Here is a 24548-nt window from a genome sequence, read left to right as displayed (position 1 = left end):
TTGACCTGGCCAAAGCCTTCAACACTATTCACCACTCAGGCATAATACATAAACTAGGCATTAATCCATATGTTACCAGATGGGTGGCTAACTGGCTCATTGATAGAACCCACCTGGTAAAATAGGGGAAGCCAACTCAAGCAGTAGACCTGTATCCAGTGGCGTACCCCAGGGTTCAGTCATGGGGCCTCTATTATTTGGGATATACTTTTTTGAGGTGCAGGCCAAAATAAGTGGGCTATGGCTGACCAAGTTTGCAGACAACTGCAAGCTGGGCGCTGTCATCAATTCCCCTAGTGACATGGACAACCTCTAAGAGGGCTTCACCCAAACAAATGACTGGTGCCAGAAACATGGCCTCAAGCTGAATACAAAAAGATGCATCATCATCGCCTTTGGGGAAAGTGATGTCCCTACAAATTATCATATTAATAACAATGTCCTAAGCACGCAGTCAGTCGTGAGGGATTTGGGCACCTAGATTGATAGCAACCTGACTTTTGACTAACATGTTGCTTCCATTGTACAGAAAGCTTTCTACATGGTTCACCTCATAAGTAAGAATATTTCATCCAGGAACAAGGAAGTCATAACATCCCTGGATTCTTCCCTTATAAGGCCCATTATTAAGTACAATGTCCCATTCGGTATGTACCTAACAAAGCACATGCAGCAGCTGGAGAGACCAGAGAGATTCCTCATCAGGAGAATCCAGGGCGTCAAAAATCTTTCATACACAGACAGGCTAAAAGCCCTATCCCTCTAGTCTGTTTCATACAGAGTCCTAAGAGGTGACCTCTGTCTGGCATACAAGGCAATCTCGTACCCCATATTGATGAGACTGCTGCATATCCACAAGTCAAGCTACACTCGAGTAACCCACACACGCAGCCTCAACCTGGTCTATGACATCAATAGGACTTCTTGGTTGGACAAATTTGTGTCCCAGAGGCTCCCCGTCTGTGGAATAGACTCCCTCTCCACATCAAGCAGAGTACTTATTTACCCATTTTTAAGCACAACCTGGATAACTGGATGGGAAATGGAAAATATATCCCTGGGATTCCACCCGTGTCCCTGCCGGACAGGGGCATCAGGTGCTGATTTGTCTATACATGGGCTAAACACTTGGCTAGGCTTATAAGGGCCTCAGGGCCAAAAGCCTAGTAACTTCCTATGATTTTATGATCCTATAATACAGCTGTTTACATGATGGTGTAGGGTTTCTGTGAACAATTCCACATAAGTATCAAAGTTTATGTGGTGTGGGGAAGCTTGAATTTTTTCCAGGGTATCACTCTGTAATTTGCTTTAGAATATTTCCTAGATGTTCAAGGGTTAGATGGGGTTACAGGTTTTTTTCAAAGGAGACAGCTTTATCATTCAACATGGCAAGTGAGGACATTATACATCGGAGGGTCTAAAAGGAACTGGGGGGGGGGGTTTGAACAAAGTTTAAGCTAATATCTGAAAGCCTAAAAGAGACAGATGCAGACTATCTTTAGTGAAGTAACACAGTCTGTCAACTAAATCCCCCAAGCTGACAAATATTGTACTCCCTTCAGATGACATATTGTGGTATCATCCTCGGAGGAGGAAGAATGCTGCTCAGTGTTAGACACATTCCAGCTTGGGACACATAATCCAAGAGCTCTATCATGTCTCTGGTCATATAATCCAGAGAGGTACATCTCAGGTCATTTACACCCACCCATACAATGACAGAACTGTACTAGTACTTTGTGATTAAATGACCTGACTGCATTTGAGAAGTTGTGCATTCTGGTCCATGACTGGCTGCTTACTGTGACTTCCTCATTGCCCAACTTAGTGAGTGAGTGTGGTTCATGGTAGAGTCTCCTATGACTAGAACATTTGTTTGTGTGTAGGTTTAAACTTAGTGAGTGAGTGTGGTTCATGGTAGAGTCTCCTATGAATAGAACACTTGTTTGTGTGTAGGTTTAACTTATGGGCTTACTAGTTGAGAAACCATGAGATGAAGCTGTATGTGCCCTGGTATCTTTGCTTTTGTACAATGTTTTTGAGGTTGTTGAGTAATCCTATTGCTAAAACTGTGTTTAAGAAGCCTTTGAGGCTTGGATAGATTACTTTTAAGAGCCTCAGCATATGTGAGTCTAAGTGTTTGGAGTAAGTGGTGCATAGAATGTGGTGTTTTGTGTTTCTGGCAACCTATTTGGTAATTATAGTGGCTGTATGTGAGAGCCTTGCTTCCAGTGACAATTTTGTAAGTGCATCCTTCACACACTGTATCTGTTTATGAATTAGGTGATAGGCAGTAAACATGAGACAATTGCTACACTGGATTATAAAGTTGAAGTGTCCCAGAGGTGTCAAGAATAGGTTTACTTTAGTTCTATTTCAGTGAAACTGCACTGTTTAAAACAAGACTTTTGAAGGAATGCTCTTCTGTGTGCAAACCACAAAAGCAGGGTAATATAGGAGTTGCAACAGGTTTGCCTGGGTATGTCTAAGAGCTGCAGTGTTAATGTATTCTACAGAACAGCGCTTCACAACAAGCAAACAAGGTGCTTGTCATGCAAATACATATTCAGGAAATATCAGATTTTTTTTTTTCTTTAACAGAAGAGGTTAGATTTTGAGTGTCTGTATCTATACAGGGTGCAGCTGACCTTTGCTGCAAGAGGAACAGCATCTGCAAATGTGACAGTTTACACATGCAAGAAAATCAAAAAACAAGCAAAATAGCCACTGGCCAATCACAAATAAAAAAAAGGTTTGTATATGCAAGGAAAACAACAGGCTGTCCTAAAGATCTTTAAACAACTAATGTGAATGAATAGGGTATTCTGTATCTAAGAAGGTAGTGGTTAGGTAAAGCTCTCCCATTAAATTAATAGGTATGACTGAAATAATGCATTCTGTAAGAAATGGTGTTGTTGAGCCATGTCATAATCACAGAGGATTAAGGCTATGAGTTATTAAAAGGGGGCTTCCTACAGTCATGGTGTATGGTTTGATTCATTCTACTTCCATTTACCAATTGAAAACTTCTACGTAAGTAACTTGGCTAGAGAGTACTCCCCTGGTTCACCCCTGAAAAGGGGCACTTGTGTCCAGAGGGCTTAACCAATTAATAAATGTACAAAATAAGCCTCTTTAGAAGTCTGACCTAGAGAATATGGAGGCAGATGAGGTAGTTATGCCTAATGTGAATGAATTAAAATGTAGAGAAACCACAGTATTAATAATCAGACATGACTTCAGAACTGTGAATCTTGCTACACCTAACTGATATTTAATCTAGGTGTTAGCAGTGTCTGGAACATTCTGTGGACTCTTCACCATCACAATAGAATTAATACCCAGAAAGGATCAAAATGGTGGCAGTATCATTTTAGTTTTAGCATACTGGCTCCTTGTTGTATATGTGCTTTTATTGTGATTTGACTTGAGGAGGAAGTGACATTCTGAGGGCTGGAAATACAATACATTAGTGAAAATCACCCAGCCTGGTTCTGCAATATTGTTCAGAGTAATATGGCTTTTTATACCATCCAGCCTAGAAATGATATTGGACTAAAGGATTTCTTTTGGTTAAAATAGAATGTACCACTGTGTTTCATCTGCGATATGTGGAGCACCATCTGCTTTCAGATAGTTTCTACCAATAACAGTTGTTCGTTTAGCTAATTTTCATTGATGTAATCCATACACTATGATGAAAGCTATGGCTGACGTGCAGCTGCTTTATGTCAAGAAGTGCAGATAAATGAGACAATGATCTGCAAGTAAATATGTAGTCTAAAATGTGCTTGCAACATGCCTTATTCAGCATAATGCCACAAACATGTATCTTTTTATTTAATGAAAAATAAATGAAGAAAGTTGCTAGTAGCATAATCCACTGGAAATAAAAATAAATATTCCCACGTTCCATGCTACTGTCTTGTCACAAATCAAGCAATGCTTGAGGACTGGAAACTCTTAAACTTACAAACTTACCCTTTCCAAAAGAAAAGAAAATTAGACTTGAAGTGATTTTTGTATAGTATACAGCCCTTAACCACAGTGATGTCAGTGGCATTCGATTCTTATATAGCTTGTTCCTCAGTGGTGAGTAAATAGCAGAATGGAAAATGTGATCTTTTTATGTATATTTTTATTTATTTTAAGCATTTGCTATTATAGGCAGAAAGCAGCACATTTTGGGCAGTATTTATTTAGCATGTTCACTGTCATACCAGAAGTAAGGAAAATAATTCATACCTCTCAGCTGTACAGGTTTTCACAGAATGTCCAGATTTTGGCCTCATATATTTGGTCCATTTTTCATAAAATTGTGGTTTTATGGCTAATTAGTGGCAAATATTTAAAGTTTGAAGTTCAAAAATAATGAAAGACATTTAAGTTTTAGACTTCATAATCTTCAGAAAATTCATGCTAATGAAAACCTGTTATTCTATCAACTTTCTAAGTTTGTGAGAGCAATATTTTAAAAATTGTCCCTATTTTTGGGCCTTTGTCCCAGTTTTATTCATAGCTTTGTCCAGATTTCTTGCTATAAGAGGCTGAGAGATATAAACACTGTGTAGAAGTAAGAAACACTGAATGTCACTTGGTTCATAAATAATGACACAGTGGTGAATTTACTATTTCTACCTGTGAATTGAATGGACGTGCCTAATAATTATTTCCTAAACAGAAAGTGAAAAATAAAATGTGTCACAATGTTAAGAAAATAGCTGCAGAACGATGATTTATATGATTCAAAGCATAGGTTACTCCTTTTTGATAAACACAGAAGAGACTAGAGAGTTGAAGAGCCATCATGGAAAAATGCAGTATTTACAGTGAAAGCATTTCATGGTTGAATGGTAGTTGCATTTGGGTTACAAACCTTGAGCTAGCCTGCATAGTAAGCTGAGACATAATGCATGCCTGTAGTAGTGGACCACATAATGCCTGGTGTCAGTCTGCTGTAGGGTATAACAGATCACACAAAATTCCTCTAAGAGGCCTGCATAGATGAGCTCAGCTGAGACCCTTCTGACCTGAAACAATTTCAAAGATTGTAAAATAAGCAGTAGGGAGTAATGCAGGGAAGAAGCACAGAAGAACATCTGTTGTGTGCCTTTATCAAGTATCAGTCCCTTCACAACACTTACACTAAATAAAAATTATCATTCCTCTTAATTTTCCAGTCAGTTCACATAATTGCTTTTAGATAGTGATTTGCAGATCCTACAAAATCAGAAAATCCTCTTGAGTAGAATATCTTTTACTGATTTACACTCACAGGATCTGTCAACTCTATGGCCATTTGGCCATTAATTCTGCTGACATTATTAGCTGAAAGGTAAGGCAGTAAACATACCATGCAGATCATGGTTTTATAATCTCTGTTTAGACTGTACAGCACTGATGAGGTATAACGTTTTGATAGCCATTTTAACAGTAAATCAGAACATTCCTTATACTACAAGATCTACTCATAAGTTTATAATAATTGTTTATTATGTGGTATTGGTGCTGCGGTAGCGTTGTCGCCTCACAGTTGGACGTTGCCTGTTCGATTCTCAGTTAGAGCGTCTTCTGTGTGGCAACATGCATGAATGGGTGTTCTTTTGTGGAAGGCTGTGCGCTAGGCCAGGCAAGTCAGCACGTAAAACTCTACTGCCAATCATTAGCGGACCAGAGTTCCACTGTGGCGACCCCTAACCGAGAAAAGCCGAAAGACACAACAACAACAACAACAACATATTGCCCTGAAATGAAGATGGCTCAAATTAAGATTGTTATTGTAGGGCAGGTACTGTTTACACTAAGACAGTAAAAGAATGTTGTCATTGTGTTTCATACCCATCAACTTGGGTAAGCTTTTAAACTATTATTAAGCAAGACCACATCAACTATCACTCCAGATTCTGGCATTACTACATACTATATTCTGCCACTGAAACTCTGAATAATACTGCAAATCCCTTGACAGTTTCCACCTTAAATATGCGATCTCTCTCTCTGTATATATATATATATATATATATATATATATATATATATATATATAGCTATATATACACATACATATATATATATATATATATATATATATATATATATATATATCTAAACATTAATAGTAGAAGAGAGTTAGTGGTGTAAATAATAGTTCTAGGTGATTATTTTGGTCACTTGAAATGTTGATATGACACCATGACTCAGTGTAAAAATGTAAAAAAAGATGTTGATGATGATAAAGTAGATAGATAGATAAACACTCACACACACACACACACACACACACACACACACACACACACACACACACACACACACACACACACACACACACACACACACACACACACACACACACACACACACACACACACACACACACACACACACACACACACACACACACACACACGTACAGATATATATGGATATAATATTCTACATTGAAAGGCACACAAATACAGATATATATGGATATAGTATTCTTAATTGGATGGGCAAAATATTGATATCTGGAATGTCAATACATAAACGTTAACAAGAAAATATCGAGAGGCTGCTGTGCATGCCCCAAAGATTAAGCTAAGAGCATGCAAAATAAAAAGTAAGTGTTTTGCAGAAAGCAAGCCAATCGATACTCCACTCCCCCTGCATATTTTATATATAGTATTTCAGAGATTGCTGAATCCCCTTGGAAAAGGCATTTTAATCTAACTTGGGATTGCCAATATCACATATTTTTCTGTTGACCAATGTGGTGACCAAACAGATGTCAACTTTTGAGCATTTTGCTGAAAAGTACTAACCCCCTACAAATATAAATATATGTAGATATATATACATATATTTTATATATATATATATATATATATATATATATATATATATATATATATATATATATATATATATGCATCTACTATGTAATCTCAAAATACTGAAATCCCAAAATTTAGTATTTCAAAATTACATAGCCGAAAACTCAAGCACATCTCACAATTCTGAAAACACACAACTGCGAAATTCAAAATGCCGAAACTATGCTACACATACAGTACACACATAAACAAACACAAAACACCCTCCTTACTATCAAATAAATGCATCTACACTATAGATAAGCAGGGAGGCAAGCCCCCTGCACCCCTCCATGTGGGAGGCTCTGCCCCCCCACACCCCTTTCTTATATATTCTAACTCTGAGATCGCACAGAAACACAAACGAAACTCACACACACACACATCTTATAGTCCCTCACACACACACATCACAGTCACAACACACACTTACACACACTAAAGCCCCTAACCAACGCATTTACACATACAAACTTACCTAAATTCAACCTATACATCCACACACCACACCAACGGAAGTGGAAATTCAACATCTCTGTGCTTCAGGATTTTCAATTTCGCACTTCTGCCGGTTTCGGAACTTTTGAGTTTTTGGCTATGTAATTTTGAAATACTGAATTTCGGTATTTCAGTATTTCAAAATTACATAGTGGACCCATATATACATATATATATATATATATATATATATATATATATATATATATATATATATATATATATATATATATATATATATATATATATATATATATATATATATATATATATATATATGTATGTACATATATCTATATGTATATATATATGTATATGTATATATATCTATATATATATATATATATATATATATATATATATGTATATAAATCCACAGGAATATGGCATGACAAGGGAAGGACCACACCAGAGAATGTAAAACCAGAACAAGTGATTAACTGATGCTATCACCAGGCCATTGAACATAAAACATCTCTTTGTCTGTTTTCCTCATCTTGGTCCACTAAAACCCTTGTCATCCTCTAGAAGTCCTGGTCAGGTTCATAAAGTCTATTGCGTTGGAAACAATGCAATTATGTCTGTTAGCAGCTCGTTTTGGGCATGCGCGGTTAGTTGCAGGATGTCTCGCCTCCTGGTTGTCAGGTAATGAGCTGTTGGATATAGCCAATGCCATAGAAGAACAAAAAGGCATTAACAACTCAACCAGCTATGAGAGTTGTCAAACCAGTTTCTTCAAATTACCCATCTCTCCACCTCCTGATGCTATAGGATTGGGACAGCAGTGAAAGCAATGGTCTAGGCTTCCAAAAATGCCAACAGTAAACCAAACAGAAAAAAAGGAAGCAAGTGCCGGAAAAAAAAGACTCAAAACCTAAAGAAACGGCACAAAATAGACCAAAAAGCCAGCTCCAATAAATCCTCTTTATTGTAGGTCCCAGCAGGTGTAAATTAGTACAAAAACATAAATGTCAACATGACAGACGTGTTCTTCCTAAGACTTCATCAGATGCACAATAAATCAGTCCAGAACCCGTTGTATTTATATACCCTTCATTAAAATCCCACCAATGAGAGAAGAAAATTAATTAAGATACAATAAGAATCAGAATTGTTAACTATGTATGTTATTCTAACTGCGACAGTATGCCCAGATCATAGCTAAAAAGGGTTCCAGAACCAGCCCTTCCACCCAATTAACAAATATAAACAAAAAAAAAAATACATAAAATGGCTATTATATTTGTGTCCTTTGTTGCATTCAGTTGGGTGTCATACCTAGCTTCCTGCAAGCCAGCAATGTGTATAAAGGTCCACTACTTATTAACAGGATGTCCGACTCAACAGGCTGGACAAGGAGATGGTTACAGTCAGCTGTCTGTCAGTTGCCAGGATTCATCAGATAACACATGCACTAAAGTCTCTCAACAGCCAGTACCATTATAACTCCATCATAGTTCTTGTCGGTGTGAATGACTTGAGACTACTTCACTGATCAGACATAAAAATATCACTCACAAATAAATTAAAGGTTATGCTACTAAATGGTAGGAGTTTAAATAAGAAACTAAAGTTCATAGGTTCATAGGTTAGTACTACCTTGTGTTTGCAAGGCAAACACCTTAACCATTAGGCCACCTTCCCTGGGTGCACCCTCTGGAAGCACTCCTTCCCCTGGGGGATGTTGACATCAGTGCAGTTACAGAAACTTGGTTCAGGGCTGTAGAGAGTACCCTGGCCTTGCAAGGCTATAATGCCTTCTACACTTTAAGACTGCAAAATGAACATGTGAGAACCAAAGGAGGAGGAGCATCTGTCTTCATCAAAGATAACTATACCTCTAGACTGGTTAGACAGAAAACCTCCATGGAGTTACTCTGAGTTCAACTAACTGTGGGTAAGACCCTCTTCAAGTCATCATTAGCTATAGCCTCCCTTCAATGAACTAAGATACCCACACTGCTTATTTGGACCTACTTGAGTCAATCTAATTAAACCAAACACTCTAGTCATGGGCGATTTTAACTATCCCTCCATTGACATGGAAACTTATATGAGTAGCAGTATGCTGGCACAAAGATTCCTGGACTTTGTTAACACAAATGTCCTGGAACAGGTAGTATACATTTCCACAAGGAGCGCAAATATTCTCGACCTGGTCCTCACCAACATGGGTGACCATTGCACCACCACAAGTGTTAAGACCCTCACTGGTTAAATATAATCACAGATCAGTCACATTTGAAGTAGTTATAACACCTGAAGGTAGGTGAATTCAGGATAAAAAATTTTCACCAAAGCTAATTATACCCTCCTAAGAGATGGCATAAATAATTTCCAAGCTCCTGTTTCCACAGATGGCATTGACAACTATACTAAGATATACACAAATGCCCTGTACAAACACTTACACAAATGTATTGATACAGATGTACCTGATAGGATTAGAACAAGATCCTCAAGGAAAAACAAGCCTCCCCAGTGGACATTTAGTATTAATAAATTATACAATAAGAGGAAGAAGTTGCTTTCTAAGAATAAAAAAGAGAGGTCCCTGCACTGGAAGAAAACCCTCCTCTGCTTGAACAAACAAATAAGACAACTTATAAAATCCTCTAAAGGTAATTTCAAAAAAAAAAATTAGCAGTCATAGCTAAGGATACCAAGAACACTCTCTGTATGCTGGAAACACAAGGAAGTGACTTGAGTGATGAAACACAATTTATTCACGATGTGTACTTCTTTGCGGCTTTGGATTGCTATGAATATTCATGCACCCAAACATTTACAATAATTCTGAAGAAGTCCGGATGGATGAAAGGGCTTGACAGTGGATATTGTGGAGTATATATGTTTTACTTGTACATGCTGCTAATGCTGTGGAGATTTTATCACACCGTGGAATAAATTGTGTTTATCACTCGAGTGACTTCCTTGTGTTTCCAGCATACAGAGAGTGTTCTTGGTGTCAGTTGTTTCTCTCAGTGCCAGTTTTTGTTTAATAGCTAAGGATAGCCGTAAAGCATTCTTCACCTTTTTCCATAACCTAAAAAGAAGGGCACAGATGTGTGCTGAACTAGCTGTGGATGGCATCACATACACTGATCCTGTCAAAACAGCTAACCTGCTAGCCAACAGGTTTGTTGAAAATTTCACCCCCTTGTTCACTCCAAATATTCCACAAAGCATTCCCCCAATATCTCCCCAACTGTAGATCAGGATGTATGTGCTGTATCTTTAAGAAGCATATCAAGGACTGAATGTGCACATATAAATAACAGGCATGTGCTATACCCAGAGCCATTTTTAGAGTGCAGCCAAAGAGTGGCCATGTATGATTGCAGTAGCTAGTTTGTATATGTTACCTAAGTTAAAGTCAGTAAACTTCAATTGTGATGTGTTTGTATATAATAAAGCTGCATGAACAGAACCCATGAATACTCTTCTATTGTATCCAGAGAAGGAGAGTAACACCAACCTTGCATATCCACAGAGCAAGTAATTAATGTTCTCTCCAAGGCCAAAAACACAGCCTCTATGGGACTGGATGGCATCCCAGGTTGTGTTTTAAATGGTCTAAAACACGAGTTAGCAACTCTATTAGGTACTCTCTTCAACCACTGCCTGAGTACTGATTTTGTCCCTGCTGAATGGAAAACTGCAACCTACAGCAACAGACCCTGGGAACTACAGATCCATAAGTTTAATCATCCTTATCTGTAAAGCCACAAAACAAATCATTATGGACCTTATAAAAGGATATAGGTGATCTCCAAATCCTTGATCCAACACAGTTTGGTTTTGTCAAAGACAGGTCATGCCTGTTAAACCTGGTGGACTTCTTCAAAAATATCACCATAGCCATAGACAAAGTCAAATCTGTACATAAACCCTACATTGACGTAGCCAAGGCCTTCAACACAATCCCATATTCAGGCATCATTGATAAACTCTCCCATTTGACTATCAACCCTTATGTCATCAGATAGGTTGCTAACTGTCTCACCGACAGATCACACTCAATCAAACTTGAGGACTTTACCTCAACCAGCAAACCTGTCACTAATGGGGCTCCACAGGGGTCAGTGCTGGGCCCCCCTATTGTTTGCAATATGTTTCTCAGAGTTTCAGGCCAAAACAGAGGTAATTTGGTCAAGTTTTCTGATGACTGCAAATTAGGTACAATCATTGAATCCCCAAAAGATGTCAATATACTTCAAGAAGGACTTGCACAAACCAATGCCAAAACCATGGACTCAAACCAATTCCAAAACCATGGACTCAAACTCAACGCTAATAAATGTATTATCATATCACAATATCCCTGCAGACTGTCATATAAATAATAATACCCTAAGTAACAACTCAGTTGTGAGAAACTTGGGAACGCAAGTTGTAGCTGAAATTTTGACCATGATGTGACTACTGTGGTAAGGAAGCCATTCTATGTTGCACACCTCATTAGCAAAAGTATTGCTTCAGGAGCAAAACAAGTCATAACACCCCTGTGCTTGACCCTCATCAGGCCAATATTTGAGTACAATAATCCATTTTGTATGTATCTTCTGAAGCACCTACAGCAACTTGAGAGACCTCAACGATTTCTAACCAAGAAAATTATGGGTCTCCAGCACATGTCATACACTGACAGACTGAAGTCACTGTCACTGTACTCAGTAGCATACAGATTACTTAGAGGAGATGTGTCCCTGGCCTACAGAGTAATCTTGGATCTAAACCTAATGGAAATGCTGCAGATCTGCAAGTCAAATGGACAATGGTCACCTGCAACAGGGACCTTAACCTAGCCTGTGATATAAATAGAACCTGCTCTTGAGACAGGTATGTCTCTCAGAGCTTGCCACTCCTTTGGAATAGGTTACCAAGTCACATCAAACAAAGCACCTCTATAACCTTGTTTAAGCATAGCCTGGATGACTGTATGGGAAACCATAAATTCCTGCTGGGGATTTCGCCTATGACCCTCCTAGATATGGGCAATCAACTAAGATCTTGAGTTTAGGCAAGATCCTTTACTGTATATTGGGTTTCTGTAGTATTATATTGGGTAAACATGGCTAGGCTTATAAAGACCTTCTGGTCAATATGTGAGTAACTACCTATGAACCTATAGGAAATGTTGATAAAATATTCTACAGGGCATCCGCAAACTATTGCTTCATTCCTATATAGAATTTGAATTTACAATGACTCATGATGCCCATAAAGTATAGCTGAGAATTTGTGAACATCTGGATAGATGATTAGTCTGAACACCATTAAAGGGATGGGTTTTACTTCATCCACTTGTAGGGCTGCCATGTGGCATGTGCTTTCTTTCCCATATAGATTGCAGCTATGGATTCCCACACTCTGCACACTGTGCAGTTACTGAGTTCTTTGCAATACTTCCTCAATATATTATTTTTTTCTCCAGGCTCTACTTCATCCCAGTAGTTGGTTGTAATAGTTATCAGGGTATCAAATGATATGAAAATTCTCTCACACTATGCATGCAAGTATATTCACCATCAGATAGAAAACTTGTTTTGACTAAGACAGTTTTTTCATAAATTTGACATTTTATAAGCACATTATTTTAATTGTTATTTGACTGAAAGTCAAGATTTTGTTTCTCTTCTTTCTTTTTTTGTCAGGGCTGGTTTTGCACTTAGATTTATATATTCTTTGGCACAATATTTTGTTTACAATTTCAGAACTGCATTTATGTGTCGTACTTACTTTTAAATCAAACAAAATAAGTTTTTTCTCCCTTAGTCTTATTACAGATAATGAAAAAGCAATTCTTACATGAAAGAGAATGACTATTCAGTGGCTTGTTTTGTTCCTGTGTTCTGTTATATGTGACATTTACATTGTTTTTTGATGTGTGGGTCTAATTTTTTAAAGGTTAAGTTTGTCAGATCCTGGTAACATTCATAAACACAGTTGATAGAATAAGTGGTAAGAAAAATATATTCAGAAACTGTATGCAGGGGAGGATAGTGTTTAGTTCTACATTCTGAGTACACAGAATTTCATATTGTTGATGGAAAATTCTTTTTTTTATGTGTGCTGTATTGTTCATTATCATATAGATGAAGATACAGGAAGTAATATAAATGTCTCTTTTTAGAAATGAACTTAAAAATGATGGACTTCGAGACTTTCTTGCCAATGTTACAGCACATCTCAAAGTCCAAAGAAAGGGGGACATATGAAGACTTTGTTGAAGGCTTGAGAGTGTTTGACAAAGAAGGCAATGGAACAGTAATGGGGGCCGAATTGCGACACGTCTTAGCAACTTTGGGTGAGCAATGTCATTCATTTCATATCCTTATTTTAAGCACTGTAGAAGCTTGTCAATTCACGTTATTACTTATTGGCAGGAAAGCATGAATAAAATATAACCTAATGCCATATGTGCAGTTTTTTCTCTTTCTCTAAGCTAGAATGTTTCTGGAAAAAATATTGAAAAACAAGCATTTGGTTTCCAGAAGTTGTCTGAGATTCTGTCTTCCCTCAGCATCATGGTTTCTTCCCCTCCCGCAAAATACACTACTAATTGCAAATTATTATGTACTGCCTCTTAAGTGCATGGCGGACTTTCCTGCATGAATGTGTAGCTATAGCTTAATATTTCCTTCTTTGGTTAGATATATTTAAAAGAACTTCCATTCATAGCATACCTATACTGTCTGTGGAGTGCCTTTTTGGCATTTTGTTTATATTGGTGCAGCAGTCATTAGTAATGTTGGATTTAATTTTGTCATCATGGTGGTTAGTATGAAACTATATACAATTCCCCTCCATCTGTTTTCCTGTTTGAAAAACACAAACAGTATAATCATAGCTTACAATTAGCTATGTGACTCTTCCTTATGTCACATCATTGGTCTTATTGCTCCACCCCAATTCATTTGCAGCTGGTTATGACAGTCTAACACACTCAGTAAAATCCTGTCATTGAAGCCTTGAGGACTACCTGGTGTTTGAGTACATTAAAAAACTTGCTGAAGAATGAACAGAAATTGCATAATTTATGTTATACTACTCTGCAGATATTTGTTTATAAAACTATTATCTGACTCTTTGACCTGTTTTTCCTCCTGCCTAGCTCAGGTTTCCATGCTGTTTCTCTTCCACACACACACCCACACATTCTAATACTAATACTAGTCTCGTTAATCTTTAATGCCGCTCAAGTTCTACTTTTCTTTTACCCTTAGTCAGTTTCAGTAGGAACATCCATGCACTCATTTCTGACTTTTAACACGTAATCCCCTTCTCTCTAGTCACAACCCTGTTATTTCTATTTCTGTGCTCCTACAGCTCTGTTTTAATTCCAACCAATACTTTGGATAAACAATGTTTGGATGGTCCATGCTCATTCTGCTACTGTCACTCTTTTCGTATTCTGACATTCGAATGAATAATAATAATAATTGGGAAGGATAATATCAATAATTATCCTTCCCAATTATTATTATTCATTCGAATGTCAGTGTAACATATGTACATTATGTACATTATGTTACTACAGTACCTGTTCATCCTGTTACTCTCATGATACTAACATGGTTTCCATATCTTATACCTAGAAGCCTTGATGATTTTTTTCTATTTTCTAGTTAGATTTGATGTAAAGTTTTCTACTGGTTAAGTATAATCTCATTGTGTTTTCTTATATTGATCTGAGTTTCCTATTTTTGCTGCTTGTTTAAGGGCATATTGTTTGCATGCCTCATTGCTCTATTACTGTTTGTTGTAGAACTAGTAATGAAAGTTCTGTTCCCCAAGGTTCTGCTAAAATGGGGACTGACCCAGCCGGACAAGGCAAGTTAATAAAACACATTATGATGACCAGAATATTTGAGTAAAATCATTTGCTTGTTACAATCTCTTCAATAACATATCAAACATAAGCATAGCTAGGTGTTATGGGAGTGCTATCAGTAGATGGCAATTGTTTGTTAGTGGAGTATCAGCATATATTTCTGTACTGAACGGTACAGAGATGAATTCCAGTACTGCTTCAGTGCCTCTTCTCTCTTGACAGAAGCATTTACTTCAGCATTTTGTTTGTGGTATAAATTGTATTAAGCTGCTTGCTGGAAATGTAAGAAGTGAGAGACATTTTTTTTTTGTTTCTCAACTGAGAATTGAGGTCAGGAGTGCCAGATTGTAGAACAGCACTGGGAGGTAGAAGAACCAGCTCTGATATCAAATATCCTAATAAAATAGAATACTTTTTTATGGCAACTAGCATTAAATATAGCTATATGGGGTTCAAATATGTCTGGAGAGATTTTCAGTACACAGCTTATTATAAATAATACAATAATACACATTGAATTATAACTTTTGTAGCACCTGGATATGTATTGAAAGGTTTTTGGTGTACAGTCATAAAGTAAATAAAACAAATTGGGAGATATTTAGTCGTGGCCAAAAAGGGTTACTAGACCAGCCTACTTATGCACTTAAAACAGCAAATAAATAAATGATAATGTGACAACACTGTAATAAACAGCATTGTCAAAGTTGCACAATGAAGATTAGGTATGCATCAGGGCCAAAATAGCACAGACATGCCATGGACAGTGTGGCCATAATGAAACCATACAGACATGAAAATGGCAATAATTTTGCAAGTAAGTAGATATCACTATGACATGAGATCAGGATATTGGCATGTAAGCAGACGTCACTATGACATGAGATCAGGACATTAGCATGTAAGCAGACGTCACTATGACATGAGATCAGGACATTGGTGTGTAAGTACACCTCACTATTACATGAGATCAGTACATCGGCGTGTAAGTTGACTTCACTATGACATGAGATCAGAACATCAGCATGTAAGGTGAGTGTTTAACATGGTACTCATTTACACTGTCATTGACGTGCCACATATGCGCTATAGAGGCACAGCTTGGAGACCATTCAAGGGCTACATAACAAAGTGTGACCTGGCTTTAGTTTATTGGGTGCCGTTCATTGAGCTGAAATGCAAATGGTCAATTTTTACTTTGAAGGAGAAAAAGTGTAAATGCTGTTGTACATGGTTTATTACAGTTGTCATATGCATGGCCATTCCCGGAAAAACTGTCATAATGAAGGACGTTGTTACAGCTGAAAACATTATTTTAATCAGCAGTCATATAAGGAATGAAGAATTGCTCAATGATTGGGTCTTAAAATGAAAATAAAAATTGGTTAGTATTGTGGTAAGCAGGCTAAGTACTGATACACTCCTGGCAGCAATATAGTACCTTTACACTACAGCTTCGAAAGTTTGTCCTTCTTCCTTCATTAGACAAGCTGAACTTCCATAACTACCTCCTTCTCTGTCGAAAACACAATGAATGAGAAGAACATATCCATGACCGTAAAAAGAACCAACATGCATACTACAAGGTGTACTGTACAATGAAACAACCAGATTTAAAGTTTATTACAGAAGCTGTCTCTTCCTAACCTCTTCTTCCTTCTGGCATTGAAGGCTTGAGTGACATCTCTTCAGACCACTGTACTTTTATCAACCCTGGTCACCAGAGCACATAATGCCTGTGGCATCACTCACCACCCAGGCAAGTGGGTGCCACATATTGATCTACACAAGGGACTTATTCCCCCAGCAAATGTCCCCTGTACTGAATATGCAGGAGGTGCAAAATGGGCTTAGTCTTCCTGTTATGCCATGCAGATCTTGTAGAGGCCATATCCACTCATGTGGTGATTTCCAGGAGGGAAAATGGTAGCTGGGAACCAATTTTACATGTCAGGAATGTCATGTGACATATATCAGCAAGCAACACAATAACACAGTGACACTCTATGGCAATTTGCTGCATATGGTCAATAGTATAAGGAGGGTGACAGCTTGTGGCTAAGTATCACACGTAACATTGAACATGACATAGATGTCTCAGCATGGCCATGATGGACAGCCTGTTAAAATAATGACAATGACAGTTACTGTGATGTAATTGCTTAGTAGTATAGCCAGTCTCTACAACCAAATGCACCTTGATTGCTCACAGTGCATGTGCATGATGTGAATCTGGCCTCACAGCTTAGATTAGGATTTATAATGCATTCTGTTATTGGCATGATTCAAAGAACATCATGCTAGATTGCCTAATTAGCATAATCAGCACATTACAAGCTCTTTTTATAACACAATAAGCAGTGCAGTCACCATACTGAGAAAGATTATGCTACAGAGATTGTTAGACTATTAGACCACAGAACACAGAGGACAGTGGTGGAGATTAATGTACAGAGAAATTAACAGCAGACAGGAGTACTGGTGATGCACATCCATATTGCTTGGATGGCTCCAGGGTGCATAGCTGCCCCATAAACTTGTCACACCATAGAGACTACTGTGTGTTAACACTGCAGTGGCCTAGTTTGGGATATGGCTCACTGTATTGGGGTGAACCAATGCAGTAAGAGCAAGTGCAACAGTTAGGACAATGGGGCGGTACGTCCAACAAAAAGGATAGAGACAATATTTAGAACAGCTACTGTTCCCATGGTGGGGGGAGGACATCCAACTATGTTTCATTATACAAGCACGTAGGTTGTAGTCTTTTATGTGTGGTGGATTGTAACAATACGAAGATACATGCTGTCACAGCAGTTATGTTATAGAGTTACACATGGCTGTACCCATCACAGTGATGGAGGGAACGCTCAGGTGGCAGGTGTTGTCGAACATGTATAGCCCTGTATACACACAACTAAGGTGGTCCATACATGTCATGGTGCTAAAAGAATGGGAGCACACGGAAATATTTACCCTATGGGAGATTACAGTGTTACTGTAGGCCCTATGCACACATGACAAGAGAATCTTGGAGAAGGATAATGTGGACAAAGACTTCTGGTCCCATGTATGGCAGGAAATGGTACAGCAAGTAAATGCTGTAGGTGGACACAACTGGAATGTGCACATGCATCACAGGGTCATCGCAAGATCCCCCAAGCAAAAAATAGGATCAGAACATAGCAACCTTTAATTCCCCAGCCACCTCCATTTCATTCCATTTATAGCACCTGTTCTCCACCCAGAATTCCACCTACTTTCCACTGCTCTTAAAGGCATACACACAACTATAGATATTCCCCAATCACATTGTCTCGCATCTCTGCAGCCCACTAGACCTTAACCTAAGCCTCCCTTTTTTCCTCTCATACCTGCCATCTTCATTCCAATAGACTCTCTTACTTTATCTTTTACACACCCACCCAGAACTACTTTCGATCTACTCCCTAGTTTTAACAATTATTTTTTCCTCTTACATTCAGACCTCTTCCAACTAAAAAGTCCCTAGTTGTTAACAAATATGTATACAGCTATGAAGTATTCGAACAACATATGTTGTAATACTTCATAGTTCGGCAGGTTATGTGAGCGAATGTTATCATTGTGAATGGACTGTGCATTTGCAATTATAACGTTCTCTCATGTAAGGTGATCATGGTACAGTGCGGTTAGGGAAATACATCACTTTCCTCACTGTAGTGCAATCTTGGAGTTGGAATATTAAGTTGGGGGGGGTGTGGGGGTGCAGCCCCACACAGGGGGGTGCAGGGGGGCCTGCCCCCCTGCATAACTGTGAGTTTAGGCTACTTAGGTAAGGAGTTACGGGACGGGTGGGAGGTGCTGTTGATTGTCAGAAATGTTGCGAGCGACATTTTTGACAATTAACACTTGTTTTCGACATTAGGTCCATACAAAAATGTGTACATTCGGAGAAACAATTCGCAAATACGTACACATTTTATTTTACATTTCGACATTATGATAGTAAACTATATATATATATATATATATATATATATATATATATATATATATATATATATATATATATTTACTCTTCAGATTCACTTCTCCTCTCTGATTTCCTTCAGTTTCATTCTTAATTACCACACCTATAATGCTACTACAATTTGTATTATTATCCCTCACAACTGTTGCCTTCCTTAAATCTTACCAACATCTAACTCTCTATTCAACTCTCCATATGCATCTCATGACATTTCGCAAACACTACACATTTCTAACTAACTTTCTGCTGAGTATCAAGTAACATCTCACTTGAGGCAATCATTTTAGGAGAGTTGACTATTGATTGGCAAATTACTGACAGTAACAATCCTTCTAATGTCATTATCTATATAGGTTCATAGGTGTGTACTAGGCTAATGGCCATGGGGCCTTTGCAAGCCTAGCCCATAGGATTACCCTAGCATTGTGCCACCCAATCTTATTTCCTAGTGCCTCTGTCGAGTAGAGCCACTGGAGTGATCCCCGGGGTGAATTTTCTATTTCCCATGCACTCATCAAGATTTCTCTTGAAGAGGATCAGTGAAGTGCTCTGCTTGACATGTATGGGAAGTCTTTTCCATAGCATGGGCACTCTCTGGGTTATGAACCTGTCCCTTCAGCATGTTCTGTTAATTGTGGTAATGAGGGTGAGGTCTCTGGAGCATGTGGTGTGGAGAGATTGGGATTTCTTTAGATGTAGCATTTCTAACAGAGCTGGGTCAGACATGGCTTTGTAAGTCAAGCAGACATCACCTCTAAGTAGGCGATATGAGACAGAGACTAGTTGGAATTTTTTGATTCTGTCCATATCAGACATATGTTTAAAGCCTAGGATCCTCTTTGTGATGTACTTTTGCAGCTTCTCCAGTTGTTGCAGGTGTCTAGTGAGGTACATGCCAAATGGGTCATTGTACTCGATGACTGGCCCTAACAAGGGAAGAGTAGAGGGAGACAATGACCTCTTTCTTCCTGGATGCAAAACCCTTGGTAATGAGATGTGCCACATAGAAGGACTTTCTGACCACACTGGTAATGTGGTGATCAAAAGAGAGGCTGCTGTCAACCTGTGTTCCCAGATCTCTTATAACGTCTTCTGTGTTCAGTGGACTACCATCAGTGTGGTAATTCGTGGGAACTGGGTTTTTCCCAAAGGGGATAATAACACATTTTTTGGCATTGAGCTTAAGGGCATGGTTCTGATACTAGTTGTTGGTCTCAGTGAGGCCATTCTGTAGGATGTCAACATCATTTGGGGAGTAAATAGTAGCTCCCAACTTGCAATCATCTGCAAATTTTGTCAGCCAGAGTCCCTTCATGTTGTCCTGGACTTCAGAGAAGTAGATAATAAACAGGAGAGGACCCAGGACTGAACCCTGTGGGACTCCACTCATGACTAGTTGGCAGTCTGACTTGGAGTCAGCTACATTCACACTTTGGGTTCTATCTGTGAGCCAGTTTGCAACCCACCTAGTTATATATGGGTTGAAGCCAAGCTTGATGAGTTTTTCTATGATTCCTGAGTGGGGAATGGTATCAAAATCCTTGGCCAGATCAAGTAGGCTGTATGAACCACCTTACCTTCATCCACAGCTCTGGTGAATGACTCACAGAAGTTGACCAAGTTGAGCAGGCATGATCTACCCTTCACAAAACCAAATTGTGTGGGATCCAGAGTTTGTAGATTCCCTATATCCTTCTTTATTAGGTCCATGATAATGCATTCCATAGCTTTGCATATCAGACTCATCAGGCTAATGGGGTGATAGTTCCCAGGGTCTGTAGTCACTCCTCCTTTGTGGAGAGGGATGACTGCAGCAGTGCACCATTCTGTAGAGACAAAGCTTGAGGTGAGGCTGTAATTGAACAGGGCACACAGGTTAGGTGCCAGTTCACTGTGTAGTTCATGTAGAACACAACCAGGGATATTGTCACGTCCCATAGAAGCTGTATTCTTTGCCTTGGACAATGTTGTTTTAACCTGTGCAGCAGTAATACTGGGTTACTGGCAATCTACTGGCATTGTGATTGATCCTTTGTGGGGGTAAATTTGGCATTGAATCTGTCGGCCCGTATACTGGCAATATCTGTTGGCTCGGTATAGGAGGTACCATTGTGCAGTATCTCAGAGCAAATATGGGTATTGCCATGGAGATTCTTTGCATAAGTATAGAAGGCCTTGTGGCTGTATTTACTATCTGCTGCAATTCTGTTTTCATAGTTAGCTTTAGAGGATTTGATGAGGGATCTCAACTTTTTGTTGAGGCTGATAAGGGAGATTTTCCAGTCTTGGGACTTCATCTTATTCCACATTAGATTCCTCCTTCTGTTGTAGAGTTTATTTATGTCAGGGTCCACCAAATTGGCTTCCTTTTTTTGGAGGAGAGCATCTTGGTTCTATTGGGTATGGCGAGCTCCATGCATTTGTCTATGTGTTCATACAGTGCATTTGTTTATGATGCTGCGGTCGTGCACTATTCTCCATTTGCATGGGTGCCATGAAGTTAGCCACCTCTGTTTTTAGGAGCCCAAAGTTAGCGCTGGATAAGATTTTCATTGTGGCTACCTTTGGGGGGGGGGGGCAATTGTTGGGAGGGATGTGGATTTCCAAGGTGATTACTTTGTGGTCGGATCTAACCAGGGAAGAGCTGACTATTGGTGTAGAGCAACGATCGCCCATGTTAGTAATGACCAGGTCAAGGATGTTGCCACCTCTAGTGGGGGTAAGAACAAGTTGGTCCAGGGCATTGGAATTAATGAACTCTAGGAAGCATTGGACAAGTGTACTGGTACATGAGTAGTTTACCCAGTTAATGGAAGGGTAGTTGAAGACACCTAGTAAGTGAGTCTTAGGTTGGACCCTAATATTCTCCAGGGTGCTTAGGAATGCAGAGTGTGAGTCTTGGGACATTGTTTGGGACCTATAGCAGGCTATGACCTGAACTGCTGTCTTACCCAATGTTAGCTGCACCTGAAGTATCTCTGTTGCATTATGTTGGGCTACCAGTCTGGAGGTGTGTGCATCCTTTATGAATATGAAAACACCATCACCTTTGGAGCTTCTGTCCAAGTTCTGGGGCTGAAAGATGTGGAATCAGTTACAGCCTGGTAGTGCAGGGGTGCTTTCTGCTGCCCTGAACTAGGTCCCTGTTGTAGCACAAATGTCGATATTATCCATTTTAAGGAGTGCTTTGAGCGAGTGCATTTTGAGATTTAGACTTATAGCGTTGAGCAGCATGACCCTCAGATTGCATTTGTTTGTAGCTGTTACGGTGGTAATTTGGTCCTTGGAACACCACCTAAAAAAGGCACTATAGGGGTGGCAAGAGCCTTGGCCAGTACCCAGAAGCCCAGGGGTGACAGATGCAGGCCATCTCTGACAAAGCATCGAGGTCTGTTAATCATGTCATCCCAGGCAGACAGATACTGGATCCCCTTAGAATGCCACCAGAAACTTATCCAATTGTTGAAATCAACCATTTTCTGCTTGTACTGTGGTATCATTGTGGGTGATGGTAGGATGCTTCTCAGGGCTAACATCATATCCGCCTGGGCTACATAATCCGAGAGTTCCTCCATGTCTCTTTTCATGTAGTCCAGGGAGTTACACTTCAGGTCATTCACACCCACATGTACGATGACAGAGTCATATTTGTACCTGTTGTTGAGGGACCTAACTGCGTGTGTTATGTGGTGGATCCTGGCACCTGACAGGCAGCTAATTGTTGCTTTCTCCTTATTCAACCTAGTGAGAGGGACATCAGTGTGCCTCACTATCGAGTCACCTATGACTGGTGTGTTGGGCATGCTGTTTTTCCTTAGGGGCTTTGGTTGAGTGGCACACTGTTTAGGAGAGTTATGTGTCTCATGATTAGTGTTGTGTTGTGGTGGTTGAGTGCGTTTTTGCCTTGGAGGTCTCTGCTGCTAGGGTAGATTTTTACTGAGAGCCTCCATGAAGGTGGGTGTGTGGTTTGTGTTTTTAAGTGAATGCAGTGCTGGTGTGTGTTCTGGAGGGCAATGTGCTCCATGTGGTGTGTTGCAAGTGTTGACCTTCTCCTCTTGACTAGCGGTTCCAGTCTTGGCTGGAGAGTGCGTGACTTCCAGTTTGGATATATAAGTGCATCTTTTGCAAGTCAGAGGAGAGAGTTGTCAGTGTACATGAAGCATTGCCTCAGGATGCCCAAGTTCACCAGGTTAATTGGAGAAAGCACAGGGAACTGACCTTTAGACATGTCTGGAGGGGTGGGCATTGATAATAAGTACAGGATCTTTGTCCTTGTATAACGTTTAGTGCTGGTAGCACTTTTGTGTGCTACAATAATTGCTACAAGAAGTCTGGTAAAGTAGACTAATAAGCTAGTATAAGTGCAGGAGAGGAGAGAACTAGTAGATCTAAGGGAAAAATTGAAGAGCAGACTCTGGCACCACTCAGAAGCTTACAAACAGTCCTGGATACAGCAAGTCTCTATCTGGACTAAACTAGTTACAGGAAATGTGGGAAACAAGCACAAACCTAGGCTTTTAAACCGGAAATTTGAGAGAGATGGAAAAACTGTCCAAACGGTCAAGTTAAAACCATTGCTGCCCATGAATATTATAAACAGCTCAGAAACTCCACTAAAACACAAATCAAAACTGATGAAAAAACTACAATATTAAAATGCAGCAGAAAATGATTATATTAAAGTTTTATTGTTGCATCACTGGTGCCTTCTCATGTTTTATTGTATCCTATATAGTCCACTCTCAAATTATATGTATATATGCTTTTTTTTTAATTACAGCTATACTGCTATATTTTTTTATGTTATCAAACTCTACAGAGGCTTTCTCCCTGGACTCTGCTGAAAATGAGTATTTATTTATTACCCAGTAAGACATTCTCTGGCAAACAAATCCCAACAAATAAATAAATAATAAATTACTGCACCAAAGCTTTTTGTATTACAAGCATCCAGCTGTTAAAAACTAGAACTCCAACACAACCTGCATGTAATTTGTTTAACCATGCTAACTGCATAGCCAGCAAATTCAATTATCCAAACAGTAAACTCTCTTATTAAACCTTCAGCACAGGCAGACAAAGGTACCTGTCCTCCCTTGTTAGTCCACAAACACTTTAGCCCAAACCATTCTCAAGTTCTACAGTCAAAAACTATTACTATACTTAAAACCCGACATCCTTGTCCCAGATAACATACCCTCAGAGTACTTAAAAATTACTGCTGATACCCCAACTTTTCCTATTGCTATCCTAATCAACTGCTCCATCAGCAAAAGCTGTGTACCAAACCTATGGAAAGGTGCTACTTTCTTAATCTCCATAAAGGTAGAAATTTAAATGAGCT

General features: G+C 39.0%; 1 protein-coding gene across 1 annotated transcript in view; it reads left to right on the top strand.

Moving 5' to 3' along the window:
- The window catches only part of MYL3 (myosin light chain 3), a 359242-nt gene that overhangs the window by 248457 nt on the left and 86237 nt on the right, over positions 1 to 24548 (top strand). Inside the window, exon 4 of the mRNA XM_044065849.1 lies at positions 13492 to 13665. Coding sequence (XP_043921784.1) covers positions 13492 to 13665 — 174 coding nt within the window. The remainder of the gene's footprint in view (positions 1 to 13491; positions 13666 to 24548) is intronic.

The sequence above is a fragment of the Protopterus annectens genome, chromosome 3.part0, assembly GCF_019279795.1.
Source record: "Protopterus annectens isolate FY-2018-M chromosome 3.part0, PAN1.0, whole genome shotgun sequence".
NCBI lineage: Eukaryota > Metazoa > Chordata > Ceratodontiformes > Protopteridae > Protopterus > Protopterus annectens.
The sequence above is the reverse complement of the archived record's forward strand: the minus strand, read 5'-3'. Positions and strand labels throughout refer to the sequence as shown.